Below are 17,167 nucleotides of genomic sequence, written 5' to 3' on the forward strand. Positions count from 1 at the left end.
CATGGTTGTGAGTCACAGTGAACAAAGCTGCTGAACAGAAAATATTTGAAATTGTAGCAATTGTTTTCCTACAAGCTGAATTTCACTGAATCTGATTGCAGATTGAGTGAAAACATTAAATTGAGCTTTTATTGATAACAGATTAGGAACATCAATAAAACTTAATGAACTAAAAATGTCATGTTGCTGTCTAAGCCAGCAGAAATTCCTTTGCTGTTTTTGTTTCTGTTGCATGATGTGATTGTTTTCCCACTGTGGGAGGTTGACCAAACTAAATGCTTTCTGCTCATTTCCTCAGCTGATGAACACATTCATCCTATCTTCTGCTATTACAGCCATCTGCCAAGACAGGCCCAAAGGCTTGTTTATGTCTTTTCATGGTATTTCCTTCATAAGATGCAGTCCTGACTGCACAAAGCTGGTCTTATTTATTCTATAGATGCCTGAATCTTGTGCTCCTGTTTGATCAGAGAGTACCATTCTGACAATGTGTGTAGATGTGTTTAAAAAAGAAACAAAACTGATCTGGACACTAACCGAAGGTTACTGAAGGGTGACGCAGTGGGGAGAAGCCTTCAAGGCTTAGAGTTTGTTTTACCAATGGTGAGGAAGTAAATTTGAGCACAGAGCAAAGACTAGAACAGATGGGTCGCTTCAAATAGATTTCTTCCAACTAAAATGTCTGCTACAAATCATGTAAAACAAAGGTAATAAAACTTTCACTGGAACATGGCGTCTTTCTGAAAAGCCTGTATTCTCACTCCATCCATGTTTCCATGGTATTGGGCAACAAAGGGATTTGGAATATTCTGATGGAAAGAAAAATCAAATACAAAACCAAGTTTTAGTTGTTTTTTACAAAAAAGTAATTGAAGCCCCTCCAGACCTCATCCAAGGGTATCCAAATATATGGTCCACCTTCCCTTCCACGCCATCTCCTTAGCAGTATAAGAAACTGTATGATTCCCAAATAGACGATTTTAGGGATAGCTGGGCATACTCACTCTGCTTTGTTTTGTTGCCGCTTTCTAAAGTTGCAGGCGAAACGTAGAGTTGTGCACTTTAGTTCCACACAATAATGTTTTGCTTGTATACAGGTTTAAAACAACGCTGCATTGGTTCACTACATATGCATGCCAAACTGAAAGGGCTGTACACAACATTTTTTATATAAATACATAGCTTCAATGAAAGTATTTAATTAACAGCATCTAAATTTATCTGTCATTTTATAAGTGCTTACGAGTATACTCTGAGTTTTATAAGGCTGTACATTACTATTTATTTATTATTTATGTTTGTCATCTTGAAGCCAAGGACAAGTGTAGTGGTCTTTTTCCAGCTTGCTGATGGGCAGTGTGCAGCAACTGGTAAAGAAGGAGCGGTGCTGTGTTACTAAATGTTCCATACATGATACATACATGCATCACCCATTATAAATCTCCAGTCACTCTAACATTTTCTCTGGTATTTTATTAACAGTACTTGAAACCATAGATATGGCATGACAAAAGATTTTGATTTTCTGAAACACATATGTTTTAAGCCTTGTCATACCTTCGGTTGGCACAGTAGTGCCTTCCTTCACATCTTTCACTGTTTTTCTAAAAGGAGAAAGAGCTACTTAGTTCCAGCTAATTGTTGATGCCTCATTCACAAACTCATCTCTCGTTTATTTCTCAAACAAAGCCCTGAGTAATTATTCCATGCATTTGTTAATTACTATCAGGATGTCCACAAAATGCAGTTAAAAGCCTTCAGCTGATCCAAAATGCTGCAGCAAGAGTTCTGATGAAAATTAAAAAGAGATCATATTTCTCCTATTTTAGCTTCCCTTCATTCTGTTAAATCCAGAATAGAATTTAAAATTCTCCTCCTCACATATAAAGCCCTTAATGATCTAGCTCCATCATACATCAGAGATCTGATTGTTCCATATGTTCCTAAAAGAGCACTTTGTTCTCAGACTGCAGGTTTACTGGTGGTTCCTAGAGTCTCTAGAAGTAGAATGGGAGGCAGATCCTTTAGTTATCAGGCTCCTTTCCTGTGGAACTAGCTCCCAGTTTTAGTCCGTGAGGCAGACACCCTGTCTACTTTTAAGGCTAGGCTTAAAACTTTCGTTTTTGATAAAGCTTATAGTTAGAGTGGCTTAGGTTATCCTGAGCTATCTCTGTAGTTATGTTGCTATAGGTTTAGGCTGCTGGAGGACATGACCACTTTCACTCTCTCTGCTACATTTTCATACTACTCTCCAATTTTGCATTATTTGCTGTTATTTCAGCTTTTAACTTTATGTTCTCTCTCTTTTCTCTTCCTAGAAGCTACACCTGGCCTGACTCTGTGTCTACCTATGACACCTTCCTGGAGGGGGGCATCATCCAAGGTTCTGCTGCCAACAAATTAATGTTCACCTTCTACCGATGATACACTCTGCCCTGTCTTTCAGAGTTTAACCCTATTTTTCTCCTAGGCATAGGTACTGACTGATCATTTAGTGTGACTAACTGTATGTGCTCCCTATCATACTCTAAACTTGAAAACTGGCTCAGAGTTCATCTGTTCTTTCTTTTCTAGATGAAGCCACTAAAGGAACTACATCCATTAACATTTTACTTTTCCTTCCCATAGAAAGTACTCCTGGATTAGTGCTTCTGTGTTCTTTTTGTGTCTCTGCTCTGTTCTCTCAAACCCCCAGTCGGTTGTGGCAGATGTCCGCTCACACTGAGCCTGGTTCTGCTGGAGGTTTCTTCCTGTTAATAGGAAGTTTTCTCTCCACTGTCGCTACATGCATGCTCAGTGTAAGGGAATTGCTGCAAAGTCGAAGCAAGCGACTGTTCACTGTCGCTACATGCTCATCCAGGAGGAGTAAATGCTGCAAGTCACTGACTACAATCTGCTGGGTTTACTTAGATAGAAAAACTTTTGAACCAATTTGAATAAATAACTGAATCTGACTGCACTGTGTGATTGTTAGGTTCTTGCATTCCAGTTAATCCTGACTTGAAATCTGTATAATTCGATTGAATTGACTATGTGAAGTGTCTTGAGATGGCAAGTGTTGTGAATCAGCGCTATATAAATAAAACTGAATTGAATTGAATTATTGAAAGGCGAGTAATCCAGTGTACTTGGAGCTGGGGGTTGGGGGTGGCTGCTTGTGGGGGGTGGCTGCTTGGGTCAGAACCCCCTTTAACGGCTAAAGAAAAAGTTTATTGTTGATGGGACAACCCATCCACAGGTTGGTCAGCCACTGCTGATCTGAAAGGAAAGTGTGTTCGAAACCATGATTACGCATTCAAATCAGGCAGAAGCCCATTTATTTCACATTGGGTTGCTTTTCCTCATGTTGGCCATGCTGTGGCTGTGACATGTGACTATAATGTTGGTGGTAACCCACTTTCTGCACTGAAATGCTCAAATTATGAAACGGTGGCTAGGAATGCTATATATCCTAGGTGAACAATTTATTAACAGGTTTCTGCTATTGTATGTAGGATAGAGCAACTATTCCCTTCCCACACCTATTGCTGCAAGTTCTTACTAAGCCAGAAAAAGAAAAAAACCTTTTCCCTCTAGAAAAATATTGTGCCTTTAAAAAGATTCTCACCTGTTTGTATGTTTTTTTGGAGTTATGGTGTGGCTATAAAGAAACCTCATCACTCTTTGAAGCTGCTTTAAAATGCTTGTATCAAACTATAAGAAGTACAATTTCTGTCAGTAAAATAAACAGCTTATCCACACTAGTTACCAGGGTGGGTAACCACATTGAATAAGGTAAAATTAACTTTTAAGACTCGGTTTCTTTCTGCAAAGCTGTATTTGCATCATACTTACGCTCTTAGTCCTCAACATTACCTTTGTAAGGGGTGGGCGTCTTTACTATATGTATTACAATCTATTGCATTTGGTATTTCCTTCAAGTATTGGTAAACAACAGTTCAATGGCATAGCATGGGTTCATGGTTTTTTTCTTTATAGATGTTGTTCTACTAGAAAGGCATCAGTCATTTGAGTCTAATCAGCTCTAATCGGTTAGCAGTTGGCAAAATATTGAAAATTTTAATGTTTTTTTTTCCTGTTAATGTCAAAGAATCTGGAGCACATATTCATTATCTTGTATGTGTTTTAGTTCTAAGTGAAAAGATTAAGTTAATTTATTCATTCATTCATTCAATGAAGATTGAATTGATAAAACAAAATTGGAATAAGCAGGTCAGATCTTAAAGAAAACAAAAAATCCACCAGGGCCAGGAAAAGTTTGATTGATACATCCCTACTTTCTAGAAAGGACGGAAAAAACAATCTAGGATAGTGTTGTTGGGAACAAAGGGAGATGGAGGTTTATTATCTTAATAACTTCTCGAACAGATAGTAGGAACATCTTTAAATCATCTCAGTGGCTCATTTTGGTCCATTTCCAGAGTCCCTCTGTCACTCAGAAGCTTACCCACTGCTAATGAAGTAGCAGCTCTGCTTCGGATGCCTGTCATTACCCCTCTGCAGGAGAGGACCACTTCTTGGCTCTGGGTTACTGACTGCCCCATTTCATGCCATGCTCGGTACACTTTCTGTCAGCGACCCATGGAAGGATTGGCAGGCAGAGCTGCATTTCACGTGCTCTCACTGTTTCAACAAAACAAAGGCACCAGTCTAGTTAATGTGGCAAAACATGAACAGTGGAAACTGAATTGCGTTCTATAGAAGTAGCTCCGTAACAATCAATTAGCCTACTGGGACCCTTATTCAGGTCACCCCGAGGATGACTGAGAAGAGGCCTCTCTGCTCAGAGGTATTAAAGCCTGGGGAGCAGCTGCTGGGTTCTGCTAATGCTGTCGGTACAGTACTTTCTTTCCACTCATTTGTTGTGGGACAGGTTGTGAAGGGCAGCAGACATTCAGATTCGACAATATGTTGATGAGCAAATCATGAAGAAGTTCAGAGGTCAGCATGTGGTCATGTTTTCAATGTGGAATGCTGGTGATGATTAAGTAATTTCTTTAAAAACCCTGAACATGTGATGGGGTTGTATAGATGACAAGACAGCCCTCTCTGTGGCAGGGACTATACGAACAATGCCTCTGACAGTGTCTGGGCTCGTACTGGAACTGTCATCTGGATGGAGTCACAGAATGATGGGAGCAGTGGGAAAGGCTGGTCAGCTTGGCAGTCTCTGGGCAGTGGGCTGACTGAATTATCCATGACCCGTGACACAATGCATCTTTCTTTCACTGCCTCTCCACCCCCAACTCGCACAGCTGAGCACCCTGAGTCATGGTATGTGGGCCACTGGGTAGAGGCGGCGAAGGCTTAAATATGCCCTTTTAACTGTGTGTCTGTGTAGCCTACTAGCCTACTTTCCTTTCCAATCTTTTGCCTCAGGTTGTTGAAATCATAACTGATTTGTAATGACAAACACCATTCACAAGTCAATATGGCCCAAAGCTATGTTTGCTACTTATTTGCTGCGTTAGGAACCAACATAATGTTAGTTCGTTTGACTGAAAGAATAAAAGCCAAAACATTATTTCAATCAAGATTAGGTCTGTATTTTTACCGGTTTTTAAATGTTTTAAGTTATGTCCAACCAGGACATTGATGACCTGTTTTGTAACCAGTACGAAAAGCTGTCAGAAATGAATTGTGATGATGATATGATGAAGTTATGTTTTCCTGTGCTGATCCTATTAGAGACAAATAAAGGATTTAGCTAATGTAAACACATTAAATGTGTTTTATGTATACCAATGAACCACCACCTTAACGTGGTGGAGGGGTTTGAGTGCTCGAATGATCCTAGAGGCTATGTTGTCTGGGGCTTAAATGCCCCTGGTAGGGTCTCCCATGGCAAACAGGCTCTAGGTGACGGGTCAGACAAAGAGCGGTTCAAGAACCCCTCAGGACGACTACAAAATCGAGGCACGTGACGTCGCCCGGTACGGCGGAGCTGGGTCCCACCCTGGAGCCAGGCCTGGGGTCGGGACTCATCGGAGAGCGCCTGGTGGCTGGGTTGCTCCTCGCGGGACCCAGTTGCTCCTCGCGGGACCATCCCCCAGTGGGCCCACCACCTGCAGGGGGAACCGTGAGGGACCGTTGCAAAGAGGATTGGGCGGCGGACGAAGGTGGAGACCTCGGTGGCCCAATCCCCGGATGCTTAGGCTGGCTCTAGGGACGTGGAATGTCACCTCGCTGGGGGCAAGGAGCCTGACCTGGTGCGGGAGGTCGAGAGATATCGACTAGAAATAGTCGGGCTTGCCTCCACGCACAGCGTGGGCTCTGGAGCCCATCTCCTCGAGAGGGGCTGGACTCTGTTCTACTCTGGAGTGGCCCACGGGAGAGGCGGTGGGCTGGTGTGGGTTTGCTTGTCGCCCCCCAGCTCAGCCGTCTCGTGTTTGGGTTTACCCCAGTGGATGAGAGGGTCGCATCCCTGCGCCTTCGGGTTGGGGAGAGGTCTCTGACTATCATTTCAGCCTACGGGCCGAGTGGTAGAGCGGAGTACCCGGCCTTCTTGGCGTCCCTGTCGGGGGTGCTGGATAGATCCATTATTCTGCTGGGGGACTTCAACGCCCAGGTGGGAAACGACAGTGACACCTGGAGAGGCGTGATCGGGAGGAATGGCCTCCCCGATCTGAATCCGAGCGATGTTTTGTTATTGGACTTCTGTGCTAGTCACGGATTGTCCATAATGAACACCATGTTCAAACATAAGGGTGTCCATCAGTGCACTTGGCACCAGGACACCCTAGGCAGGAGGTCAATGATTGACTTTGTTGTTGTATCATCAGACCTTCGGCCGCATGTTTTGGACACTCGGGTGAAGAGAGGGGCTGAGCTGTCCACTGATCACCACCTGATGGTGAGTTGGATCCGCTGGGGGAGGAGAAAGCCGGACAGACTTGGGAGGCCCAAGCGCATAGTGAGGGTCTGCTGGGAACGTCTGGCGGACCCCTTGGCCAGGGATGCATTCAACTCTCACCTCCGGGAGAGCTTTGACCAGATTCCGAGGGATGTTGGAGACATAGAGTCCGAGTGGACCATGTTCTCCACATCTATTGTTCTCCACATCTATTGTTGATGCTGCTGCCCGTAGCTGCGGCCGTAAGGTCTGCGGTGCCTGTCGCGGCGGCAATCCCCGAACCCGGTGGTGGACACCGGCAGTAAGGGACGCTGTCACGCTGAAGAAATAGTCCTATTGGTTGTTGTTGGCTTGTGGGACTCCTGAGGCGGCTGATGGGTACCGTGGGGCCAAGCGTGCTGCGGCCCGGGCTGTGGCAGAGGCAAAAACCCGGACCTGGGAGGAGTTCGGTGAAGCCATGGAGAAGGACTACCGGTTGGCCCCGAAGCGATTCAGGCAAACCGTCCGGCGCCTCAGGAGGGAAAGCAGTGCTTCGCCAACACTGTTTACAGTGGGGGTGGGGAGCTGCTGACCTCGACTGGGGACATTATTGGCCGGTGGAAGGAGTACTTCGAGGATCTCCTCAATCCTGCCATCACGCATTCCCTGGTGGAAACAGAGGCTGAGGACTCGGGGTTGGACTCTTTCATCACCCAGGCTGAAGTCACCGAGGTGGTTAAAGTTTTTGTCTTTGGATGTTGTGGGGCTGTCATGGTTGACACGCCTCTTCAACATTGCGTGAATTGGCAGACTGGGGTGGTGGTCCCCCTACATAAGAAGGGTGACCGGAGGGTGTGTTCCAACTACAGGGGGATCACACTCCTCAGCCTCCCAGGTAAGGCCTACGCCAGGGTATTGGAGAGGAGAGTCTGGCCGATAGTCGAACCCCAGCTTCTGGAGGAGCAGTGTGGTTTTCGTCCCGGCCGTGGAACACTGGATCAGCTCTATACCCTCTAGAGGGTACTCAAAGGTTCATGGGAGTTTGCCCAACCGGTCCACATGTGTTTTGTGGACCTGGAGAAAGCATTCGATTGTGTCCCTCGTGATGCCCTGTGGGGGGTGCTCCATGATTATGGAATCGGGGGCCCTTTATTAGGGGCCATCCGATCTCTGTACAAGCGGAGCAGGAGTTTGGTTCGCATTGCCGGCACTAAGTCGGACCTGTTCCCGCTGCATGTTGGACTCCGGCAGGGCTGCCCTTTGTCACCGGTCCTGTTCATAACTTTTATGGACAGGATTTCTAGGCGCAGCCAAGGGCCGGAGGGGGTCTGGTTTGGGGACCAGTGGATTTCGTCTATTCTTTTTGCAGATGACGTGGTCCTGCTGGCCCCCTCTAGCCAAGACCTACAGCATGCACTGGGGCAGTTCGCAGCCGAGTGTGAAGCGGCTGGGATGAGGATCAGCTCCTCCAAGTCCGAGGCCATGGTTCTCGACCGGAAAAGGGTGGCTTGTCCTCTTCAGGTTGGAGGGGAGTTCCTGCCTCAAGTGGAGGAGTTTAAGTATCTCGGGGTCTTGTTCACGAGTGAGGGAAGAATGGAGCGGGAGATCGACAGACGGATCGGTGCGGCTGCCACAGTAATGGGGGCGCTGTGCCGTTCTGTTGTGGTGAAGAGAGAGCTGAGCCGAAAAGCGAAGCTCTCGATTTACCGGTCGGTCTATGTTCCTACCCTGACCTATGGCCATGAACTTTGGGTCATGACCGAAAGAACGAGATCCCGGATACAAGCGGCGGAAATCAGCTTCCTCCATAGGGTGGCCGGGCACTCCCTTAGAGATAGGGTGAGGAGCTCGGCCATCCGGGAGGGGCTCAGAGTAGAGCCGCTGCTCCTCCACATTGAGAGGAGCCAGTTGAGGTGGCTCGGGCATCTATACCGGATGCCTCCTGGACGCCTTCATCGCTCCCGATGAAGGCGTCCAGGAGGTGTTCCAGGCACGTCCCACCGGGACAGTTTGCTGTTGACACTTTTTATGGACTTCCTGACAGCTTTTATAATCCAGCAACTGTTTTAAAATAAAAACTGTGCTTGGCCAAATAAATAATGTTTTCATTTTAGTTTTCAACTGTGGAAATGTATTCTATTTATATATATAGCTTTTGCAATCTGTTGGTGGCGTACTGTTCAGATCAGTACTAGGAATGCAGCATCCTGTCGCACCCCTTACCGAGGCACCTTTCACCTCAAGCTGAGAGAACACACACTTCCTGATGGTTGGCAGTTTGCGTTTCCAGTGCTGTAGGTGTCGCATGTTGACGTGGTACACCCCGCCACTTGTCCTACAGCTTTACAGTGGATTCACTTAGCATTGTGATAACAGCAAGGGACTAATAAATTAAACCCTGTGTTCCCATTCTGAAGGGCTGGTCTGCACACCCTCACATCTCTTCCAGAGGCACCATGTGCTGCTCCCCAGGAGTGACAAATTAGAGTGCAGGAGCAGTGAGCAGGATGTGTGAGGAATTCTGCCACTCAGAGCTCCGGGGTGGCTGAGTGGCTCTTATCTGGGTCACATTCTGGAGAGGGGAATGTGGAGCTTTAGAAGTTAGTTACATGAGTGCAAACACACTGATGCAAATACACGGCTCTTATGCACACACTGCTGTCTGCCATCGCTCCCTTTATTCTGGTTGTGGCTTAAGATTAAATGCTTCTGTGAGATATAAGCATTCCTCACTGTATGTTAGGATTTCTCAATTAACTCCAGTTCTCTGAGGTCAACAGCCAAATGTGCCATAACTTCCATGCTTAGCTTCAGAGAGCTCTTACTCTGCTCTTCTTTAATGAGTCATCAGGAGTTTGAGTCCAGACAGAAATGTTTGTCTTGGTTTCTTCCATTTAGCTTTCTCCAAATCTCACACAGTAACTAAGTAACAAACTCTCAGGTAATGGAAGCTCTGAAGCTGAATATTTCCTCTCACATTACTGGACGTGTCAGCTTGTTGGGGATTTCTGCAATAACCTAAATATGGAATAGCTTAAAAAGAAATGATCTGTCAGTGATAATATCATCCACAAACAGGTGCTGAAGAGGTACACCACCCATCTGTGAATAATATCAGCTTTCACTGATAGAAAAATATCTTTGCTGCCATTAGTCTGACCCCACTTTTTAAGTTTTGGAGTAAAATGTGAAAAAAGGAATTGATGTTTGAAGTATTTACATATATTGTACGAAGTAATTACAGAGTTTTAGTCTTTACTCTTCGGGACATAGTAAAAAGGATCTAGTCTCTACCAGGTTCTAAATGTATTTGAATCTAATATTAGGTACAAAAACACAAAATAGAATGTGTTCTTTGACTGGGCCATGAGAACACTCCTTTCCTGCGACTTTGCTGTAGATTTGTTGCTGTTTTTAGGCTTGACCCAGTTTGGGTCAAATGTCAGACAGATGGTCTGACATTTGACTGGAGTAGTGTGGTATATGGTCAACACAGTGACTTCAAGGTGCCCAGAAAACAAGTCCAAATCATCACCCCTCCACCACCATGCTTGACAGTTGGGATGAGGTTGGTATGTTTGATTTATCTCCAGACGTGACACTGTGTATTATAGCCTGGCATCTCTGTGTTGGCTTCCTCTGTCTAAAGAACATTGATCCAGAAATCTTGTGCTCAGTTCAGATTTTGTTTTGTAAACCTAATATCTGCTGCCATATTCTGAGCGGGAAGGCTTTCTCCTGGCAGCCCTTCCAAAGTTGCCATACTTGTTCACACTTGTGATCTTTTTTCAGTTGTACATTGAATTGCAACTACTTTCACCTGCCAAGTGAAATATGTAGAGGTTTTTCTGCTGGCATCTCCACTCCTGTGAGGTTTGGCAACTATCTTAAATGTTTTCCACTTGTGAATAATCTCTCTCCCTGTATAATGATGGATGTTACATTAAATGAACTCGCCTCAGATTGCTGGATAGAGATAATTGTTTCCCTAAGGTCATTGCTGATGTTTTTCCTTCTTGACACTAGGTAAACACCAACTTTAACCCCAGAGCAGCTAACTGCTAAACGTCCTGCAGAAACAGAGGTGGCTACACTGCTGAGGATCTGTTAATGATGTATTTTAATCAGTAGCACGTGACTGCTGATTTCCTTCCTAAATTCTGTGGAGGCAGTGAAGGTGTACTCTTTTTCACACACAGCTTCTGGATTTTGGTTTCATTTTTGTTTCACATATAATAAATGTTCTCTGCTATGTTGTTAATTTTGAGGTTAGATGTGATTAATTTTAAACAAATTTTAATAAATTTTAAAATAAATTTGAAAGATGTTTTCCTCCTCCCACCCTGTGACTGTATTAATGCAACTGTATTGATGAGATGGGAACATAGTGCTGAGGTACTCTGATTCCAAATGTCAAAGCTCCAGCTTAACAGTATTACAGTAAATGTCTGTTTTTGTTTGTAAAAATAATGAAATAAAAGTGAATTAGCTGCCAGGTTAGTTAAAGAGGTTAGTGGATGGGCTGTTCTGGTGGATGAAATCTGCATCCAGGACTTTCCTGGGTGTTGCTTTCAACCTTCAGTCAGTATTTAACCTCTGACTGAGCAGCATGGCTTTGGACTGCATGCTCAACATTTTCCATTGAACGCATATTCATAATCCTGCTTAGAGTGTGAGCAGCTCAAGAAGGAAATAAACGTTCCCCTTGTTGTGCAAAGCACCTTTCATTAGGCATCACAGATATGGATCAGACTCAATGAAAAAGGGAAAATTTATCCATAAGGACTCTGTTACAAGTTTGTGTCAGCTCAATTTAACTGTATGCCTAAGACTGTTTGACCCCGTCATCAGTGTAAGGGAACAGTTGAGAAACGGTAAAAAGGTTAAAATCACTCAAACTCAGCTCATTAGCTGTTTCTCCATTCCTTTGTATTCTCCACATCATCAGACAAGATTGTATAATGAGAACAAGATAGTGAAAAAAATATTTTCCTTGCTCCTAGTATCAAGAAACTGTCTGAACATATTACTGTGTGGTAGTTTATAAAGTCTCAGACTGTGTATCTGTCTGTGTGCTCTTAGCGGTGTATCAGTGTCACTTAGACACAGGATATCTGTTCACAGTGAATAGTCCAGCATCAACACTCTCATTGACTCTTATCGTCACCTGGGTCATCAAAACCAATCCCGTGACACGCTCTGGACAGAAAACTCCTCCCCCTAATCTGCCACCACCCTAACGAGGAAGGTAACTGTCATCGTCTTCATCTGTTCTGGCTGACCTCTCCATTGAGAGGCGTCTGCTAGGATCAGCTGCAGGCAATTTGCTCTCGCACACAGCTGGTGATGCACTCTGCCACCCTTCAAAAATCCAATCTCGGCAATCTTCTCCCAACACCCTTCTTCTGTAAACATGCACAGTGGGTTTTGGCAGCTTGCTGACTGCAGCCGCTCGGATGCTATCTGCTGTGTAAAAAAGGGTTTTCAGATGGCTTCCACAAAGCGCTTTGTTTTTTTTTTTTGCTCCAGCACTGCAGACTGTAGGCCCACTGAACTGCCTCCGGCGTATTTCTTGGTCGCCATTAGAACTGATCTAACCGCAGCATCTGTCACTGTAAAAAATCAACCGTGTGAACCACAGATGTTGTGACTTAGGGATCATGAACTCTGACATTTCACAGCCCTAAAGCATGGCCACTCTTGAAGATATCCATCGGGACTCTTTCTGTTTGCTTCTCTTCATCTAGCTCTGTATTCTCTTTGCCTCTCTGTCTCTAAAAGGCTCAGGTCAGCAGGCTTATGAGTGCTCCTATTTAAGGCCAGCTCCAGGTCCCTAAATAGATCCCTTTAGATCCTTTAATCGTCCACAGAGGCCCCTCCTTTTCTGTTTGATGAAGTTCTGAAGGCAGCAAGACTGTCTAGCACCAACATCCACATACCTGCATGGGACCCCCCTGTCCCCCAACCCCAGACGGACTCGCGAGCTGGACCATGTTTTCATACCTGAGGAGCCCCCACTATATTGTAAGTAGCTGGCTTGGTGCTGTCCGGTGTAAGTGAACGTGTGGAGGCTTAGACTACTTGGCTGCTGGAAAGGTAGGGCAGGTATTAGTGGGTGTCAGTTACTGTTGTGATAACTGGCATGGTCTGCTATAGTTTTACTACAGAATCATCACGTGTTAGTTTCATGAATTGTTTCACTGTTTAGCTCTTTTGTGTTGAAGATACCTTTAAACAATAGTTTAACAAGTATCTTCTCGATTTGTAGAGATTTAAAAGAGATGATTTTGGCTGACTAAGATTTCTTTTCAGGAAGTATAAGTATTGAAAATATTTCTTTCTAGCATTTCTGCTGTGGGTGATCATTAAATATTTATACTAGAGGCAGAGGTGATGTGACACTGTGTGTGAGAGAAAGGCTATCAATCCATCATTTATCCATTAGCTACACTCTCTTATCCTTACATTTTAAATTGTCTTTTAGAATCTTATATTAGCTTTTAGCATGATTAGTTTTAGTAACACTTAGCCTGACTAACGCGCTTGGCCTCACGGTACCCGTCAGCCGCCTCAGGAGTCCACACAAGCCAACCACAGCCGATAGGACTCCTTCTTTAGCTTGACAGCGTTCTTTACTACCGGTGTCCACCACCGGGTTCTGGGATTGCCGCCGTGACAGGCACCACAGACCTTACGGCTGTGTCTACGGGCAGCAGCATCGACAATAGATGCGGAGAACATAGTCCACTCGGACTCTATGTCTCCAACATCCCCCGGAATCTGGTCAAAGCTCTCCCGGAGGTGGGAGTTGAATACATCCCTGGCCGAGGGCTCCGCCAGGCGTTCCCAGCAGATCCTCACTATGCGCTTGGGCCTCCCAAGTCTATCCGGCTTTCTCCTCCTCCAGCGGATCCAACTCACCACCAGGTGGTGATCAGTGGACAGCTCAGCCCCTCTCTTCACCCGAGTGTCCAAAACATGCGGCCGAAGGTCTGATGATATGACAACAAAGTCGATCATTGACTTCCTGCCTAGGGTGTCCTGGTGCCAAGTGCACTGATGGACACCCTTATGTTTGAACATGGTGTTCATTATGGACAATCCGTGACTAGCACAGAAGTCCAGTAACAAAACACCACTTGGATTCAGATAGGGGAGGCCATTCCTTCCGATCACGCCTCTCCAGGTGTCACTGTTGTTTCCCACGTGGGCGTTGAAGTCCCCCAGCAGAATAACTGAGTCCCCGGGAGGGGCACTATCCAGCACCCCCGACAGGGATGCCAAGAAGGCAGAGAACTCCGCACTTCCGCCCGGCCCATAGATTTTTTTTTCCATTTTGTAAAAAAAAAAAAAAAAGGAAACCACATCTTTTTTTCCACTTTATGTTTATCACATAACCCTTCAATAAAATATAGGGACGTTTGTGGTCAGAGTCTGATGAAGTTTAAGAAGTGTTAATACTGTTAAAGAGGTGGCAATTCCCTTTTGGATAATCTGGCATTGATGCTCTTGATAGAACAGACGCACAACAAGACTTAACACATCAGACAGCATGACTATGGATGTACTTGTGTCACTCAGTGTTTAATGGCATTTATTTTCCAGGTCTTTGGGTGGTAACGTCTCTGCTGGAGGTACTGGAGACACTTCTTCCAAAAATCACGCTGTTATGACTGAGACCACCAGCCAGAAAAGCACCAACCATAACAAATGCATCAGAAGCCTGCAACGTTTAGGCCACAGGTTGTGGTTTTTCCTGTAATTTGCGGCACATTTCTGGAACCAATTGACTGGTGCTTGTTTACCCTGGACTGTGGAGGAGTAATGAAAGCAGTAGAAACCTCTCAGCTGGCTCTCTGAGGCTGCAGGACACAGTGGAAGTTGATGGTTGTTTTTAGTATTGAAAGAGTCAGAGAAAGCATAAAGAGGAGCTGACCATCTCACTGAGGGCCAAATGCAGTTGATCCTGAACAGGCAGCTGACGAGGACAGACTTTGTCAGCGAACACTGTTGATATTATGGGATGCGACAATGCCTTAAGGTTGAGCACACAATTTCCTGTCTGTACACTCAGGTGATTGATGCTTTGCTTTAAAAGTTGAGGTTCTTCCCCCTCGGCCATGTCTGTCCTCACTGAGAACGAAAGATGGAGAAAACAAAGGTACAGTGTACAGACACCCAAAACGTTCCCCTCGTCTCCTTGGTAACAGCTGTTGGCTCTACCTTACAAGGCTTCATTATTCTCTGTTGTTCCCTTCCTTCCAGTGTTTATTTCTGTTTCTGCACATTTGCTCACTTTCAAGGGAGGTAAATAAACCCATGTGAAGCCTCACACCTCTCATTAACCCACCCTTTCAGTTCTCCCTTCCACCTCTCCTCTATTGTCATTGTCAGACAGCCAGCTGTTGTCATTGGGCTGACTGACTATTGTTTTCCTCGGTACCAACAGCCCCTCTGTCCCAGGCTGCCTCTGCACTTCATGTGTCGCAGCATTGATAGACCTCAGACATACTGGTGCGGTGGTCCCCCGGCCCAGGGCCCGCTCAGCCAGACCCGTCATACCCCGACACACTCTGCGAGTGTCCCTGACTGTGTTAGAGGTCATGTTGAGAATGTTCTCTTACATTTGCTCTGGCATGATTAAGAGAGCTGCTAATGAGTTTCAGTAGAATCCTTTTTAGGAGTATCCATTGTTTTATAGTACTGTAAATAAATCCTGGAATAGCTTTGTTTCTAGTTTTTTTAGCTTGTGCCATAGTAATTACCAGTTTATCGACATGTGACAAGGTTTATAATTTTGACAGACATATTTGTCTCTAAAAAGCAAAACTGTGAGCGACTCTACCAACGATAGCACTAGTTTAGGTCCAATGGGGCCTGTTATCAGTGCTGATATACATCTTGAATGAATTTCTGGTTACAAATGTTTTGGTGATTGTTTTTTTCGCAGTCTGTCGTCATCTGCAAGATATTACAGTTTTTGATGATTTAAACTGAAAGGCCAAAATGGAAGTGGGGCGTGTGTGTGTGTGCAATCTAACATTATATTCTGAGTAGGATTATGTCAGCAGACTGAGACACACACTGTTATAACAGAACTATTAATATATACTTGGTTACACTTTTATGTTTTTTTTAACATGACACAGATGAATGAGACCATAATCTCTGTGGGTGGCGTATAAAAACCCTAATCCTTCTATTGTGCATGGCTGATTTGTCCTTTATGTTTGGTGAGTAATTCTATAGTCAGGACATAAATCAGGGTCAGTTCATTTGACCTATAAGTGTATTGCAAAGTGATTAATGCAGTAAAAACTGACTGGAATATTTAAGGTAGTCAGGGTGTGAGGTGTTTTGTGTTGAAAACATTGAATTCTGCATGGAAAGACCTGAGTCGGTGCCCATTTCATGCTTTTCCCTGTTATTTTCTGCCAGATAGGAACATCATCAGTGAGCTAAAGTAAGTGCCTATTCACAACAGATGTAGATTTCCTATGTGTATCTGTAGCCTGGGGTGCAGAGTAGCAGCTATGTTTGAACCAGTGTTTTTCTCAGTGTGGAAATTGACATGTGTATTTAATGAAGGTATGTAGGGCTACCTATGTAGTGATGTGTCAATGAACTTGGGCCCTCATCAGGGCTTTTTTAATAGCCAATGAGACTCCCTGATTAGATTTGACATCCAGTACTTGTTGGTGTACTGAGTCCTGTTTTCATGTGTGCAATGGGTGCATTGATCTACATTCTATGTGTTTTTTCTAACCATTTGCATGGACCTTCACAGTGATACAAGAGGCTTTATTTCCTTCTCCACCTTCTTGTTTGTCTGTGTGATCTGCTCTTGGTGCTGTGCTCATGGTGCTTTAAATTTTGAAACTAAGAATGACGTCAAACCCAAGTTGACCGCATTCTGGGTGCAAGTAGAAAAATTGTGAGATTTACGTTTTTTTTTTAAGGTAAACTACTATTAGCATAACGAATCACAATCTATTTCCTGTGTTTTTGTGTTCAGATACTAAAGGCACATGTTCGGAAAAAGGGGTTGTACTGTGGTTCAGTGTGGAAAGTTGTGAGTTCGATTCCAGCTTTCTGCCACTACATGTTGATGTGCCCCTGGGCAATACTCTTCCCTCAAGTTGCCTACTGATCTGCGTATCGGTGTATAAATGTGTGCGCATGAGTGCGATTGGCTGAATGTGGCTCTAGTGTTAAGTGCTTGAACATAACATAATGATATGTACTAAGTAAATAAATGAGTGTTGAGCTTCTGAATGAACAGACAGGAAGAGTTTTTATTTTGATATTTTCAGCTGGCTTTACAATGATTTTGCT

The 17,167-nt window shown here is 44.5% G+C and overlaps 1 protein-coding gene across 5 annotated transcripts in view; it reads left to right on the forward strand.

Moving 5' to 3' along the window:
* arhgap12b (Rho GTPase activating protein 12b) overlaps positions 1-17,167 on the forward strand; it is a 78,464-nt gene that overhangs the window by 26,131 nt on the left and 35,166 nt on the right. Inside the window, exon 1 of one of the 5 annotated variants that reach the window (XM_047349817.1) lies at positions 12,734-12,856. The exons of the other annotated variants lie outside the window; for them this stretch is intronic. Coding sequence (XP_047205773.1) covers positions 12,776-12,856 — 81 coding nt within the window. The 5' untranslated portion in view covers positions 12,734-12,775. Of the gene's footprint in view, positions 1-12,733; positions 12,857-17,167 lie in introns of those variants that run through there. 5 annotated transcript variants of the gene reach the window in all.

The sequence above is a fragment of the Girardinichthys multiradiatus genome, chromosome 21, assembly GCF_021462225.1.
Source record: "Girardinichthys multiradiatus isolate DD_20200921_A chromosome 21, DD_fGirMul_XY1, whole genome shotgun sequence".
Taxonomy (NCBI): Eukaryota; Metazoa; Chordata; class Actinopteri; order Cyprinodontiformes; family Goodeidae; genus Girardinichthys; species Girardinichthys multiradiatus.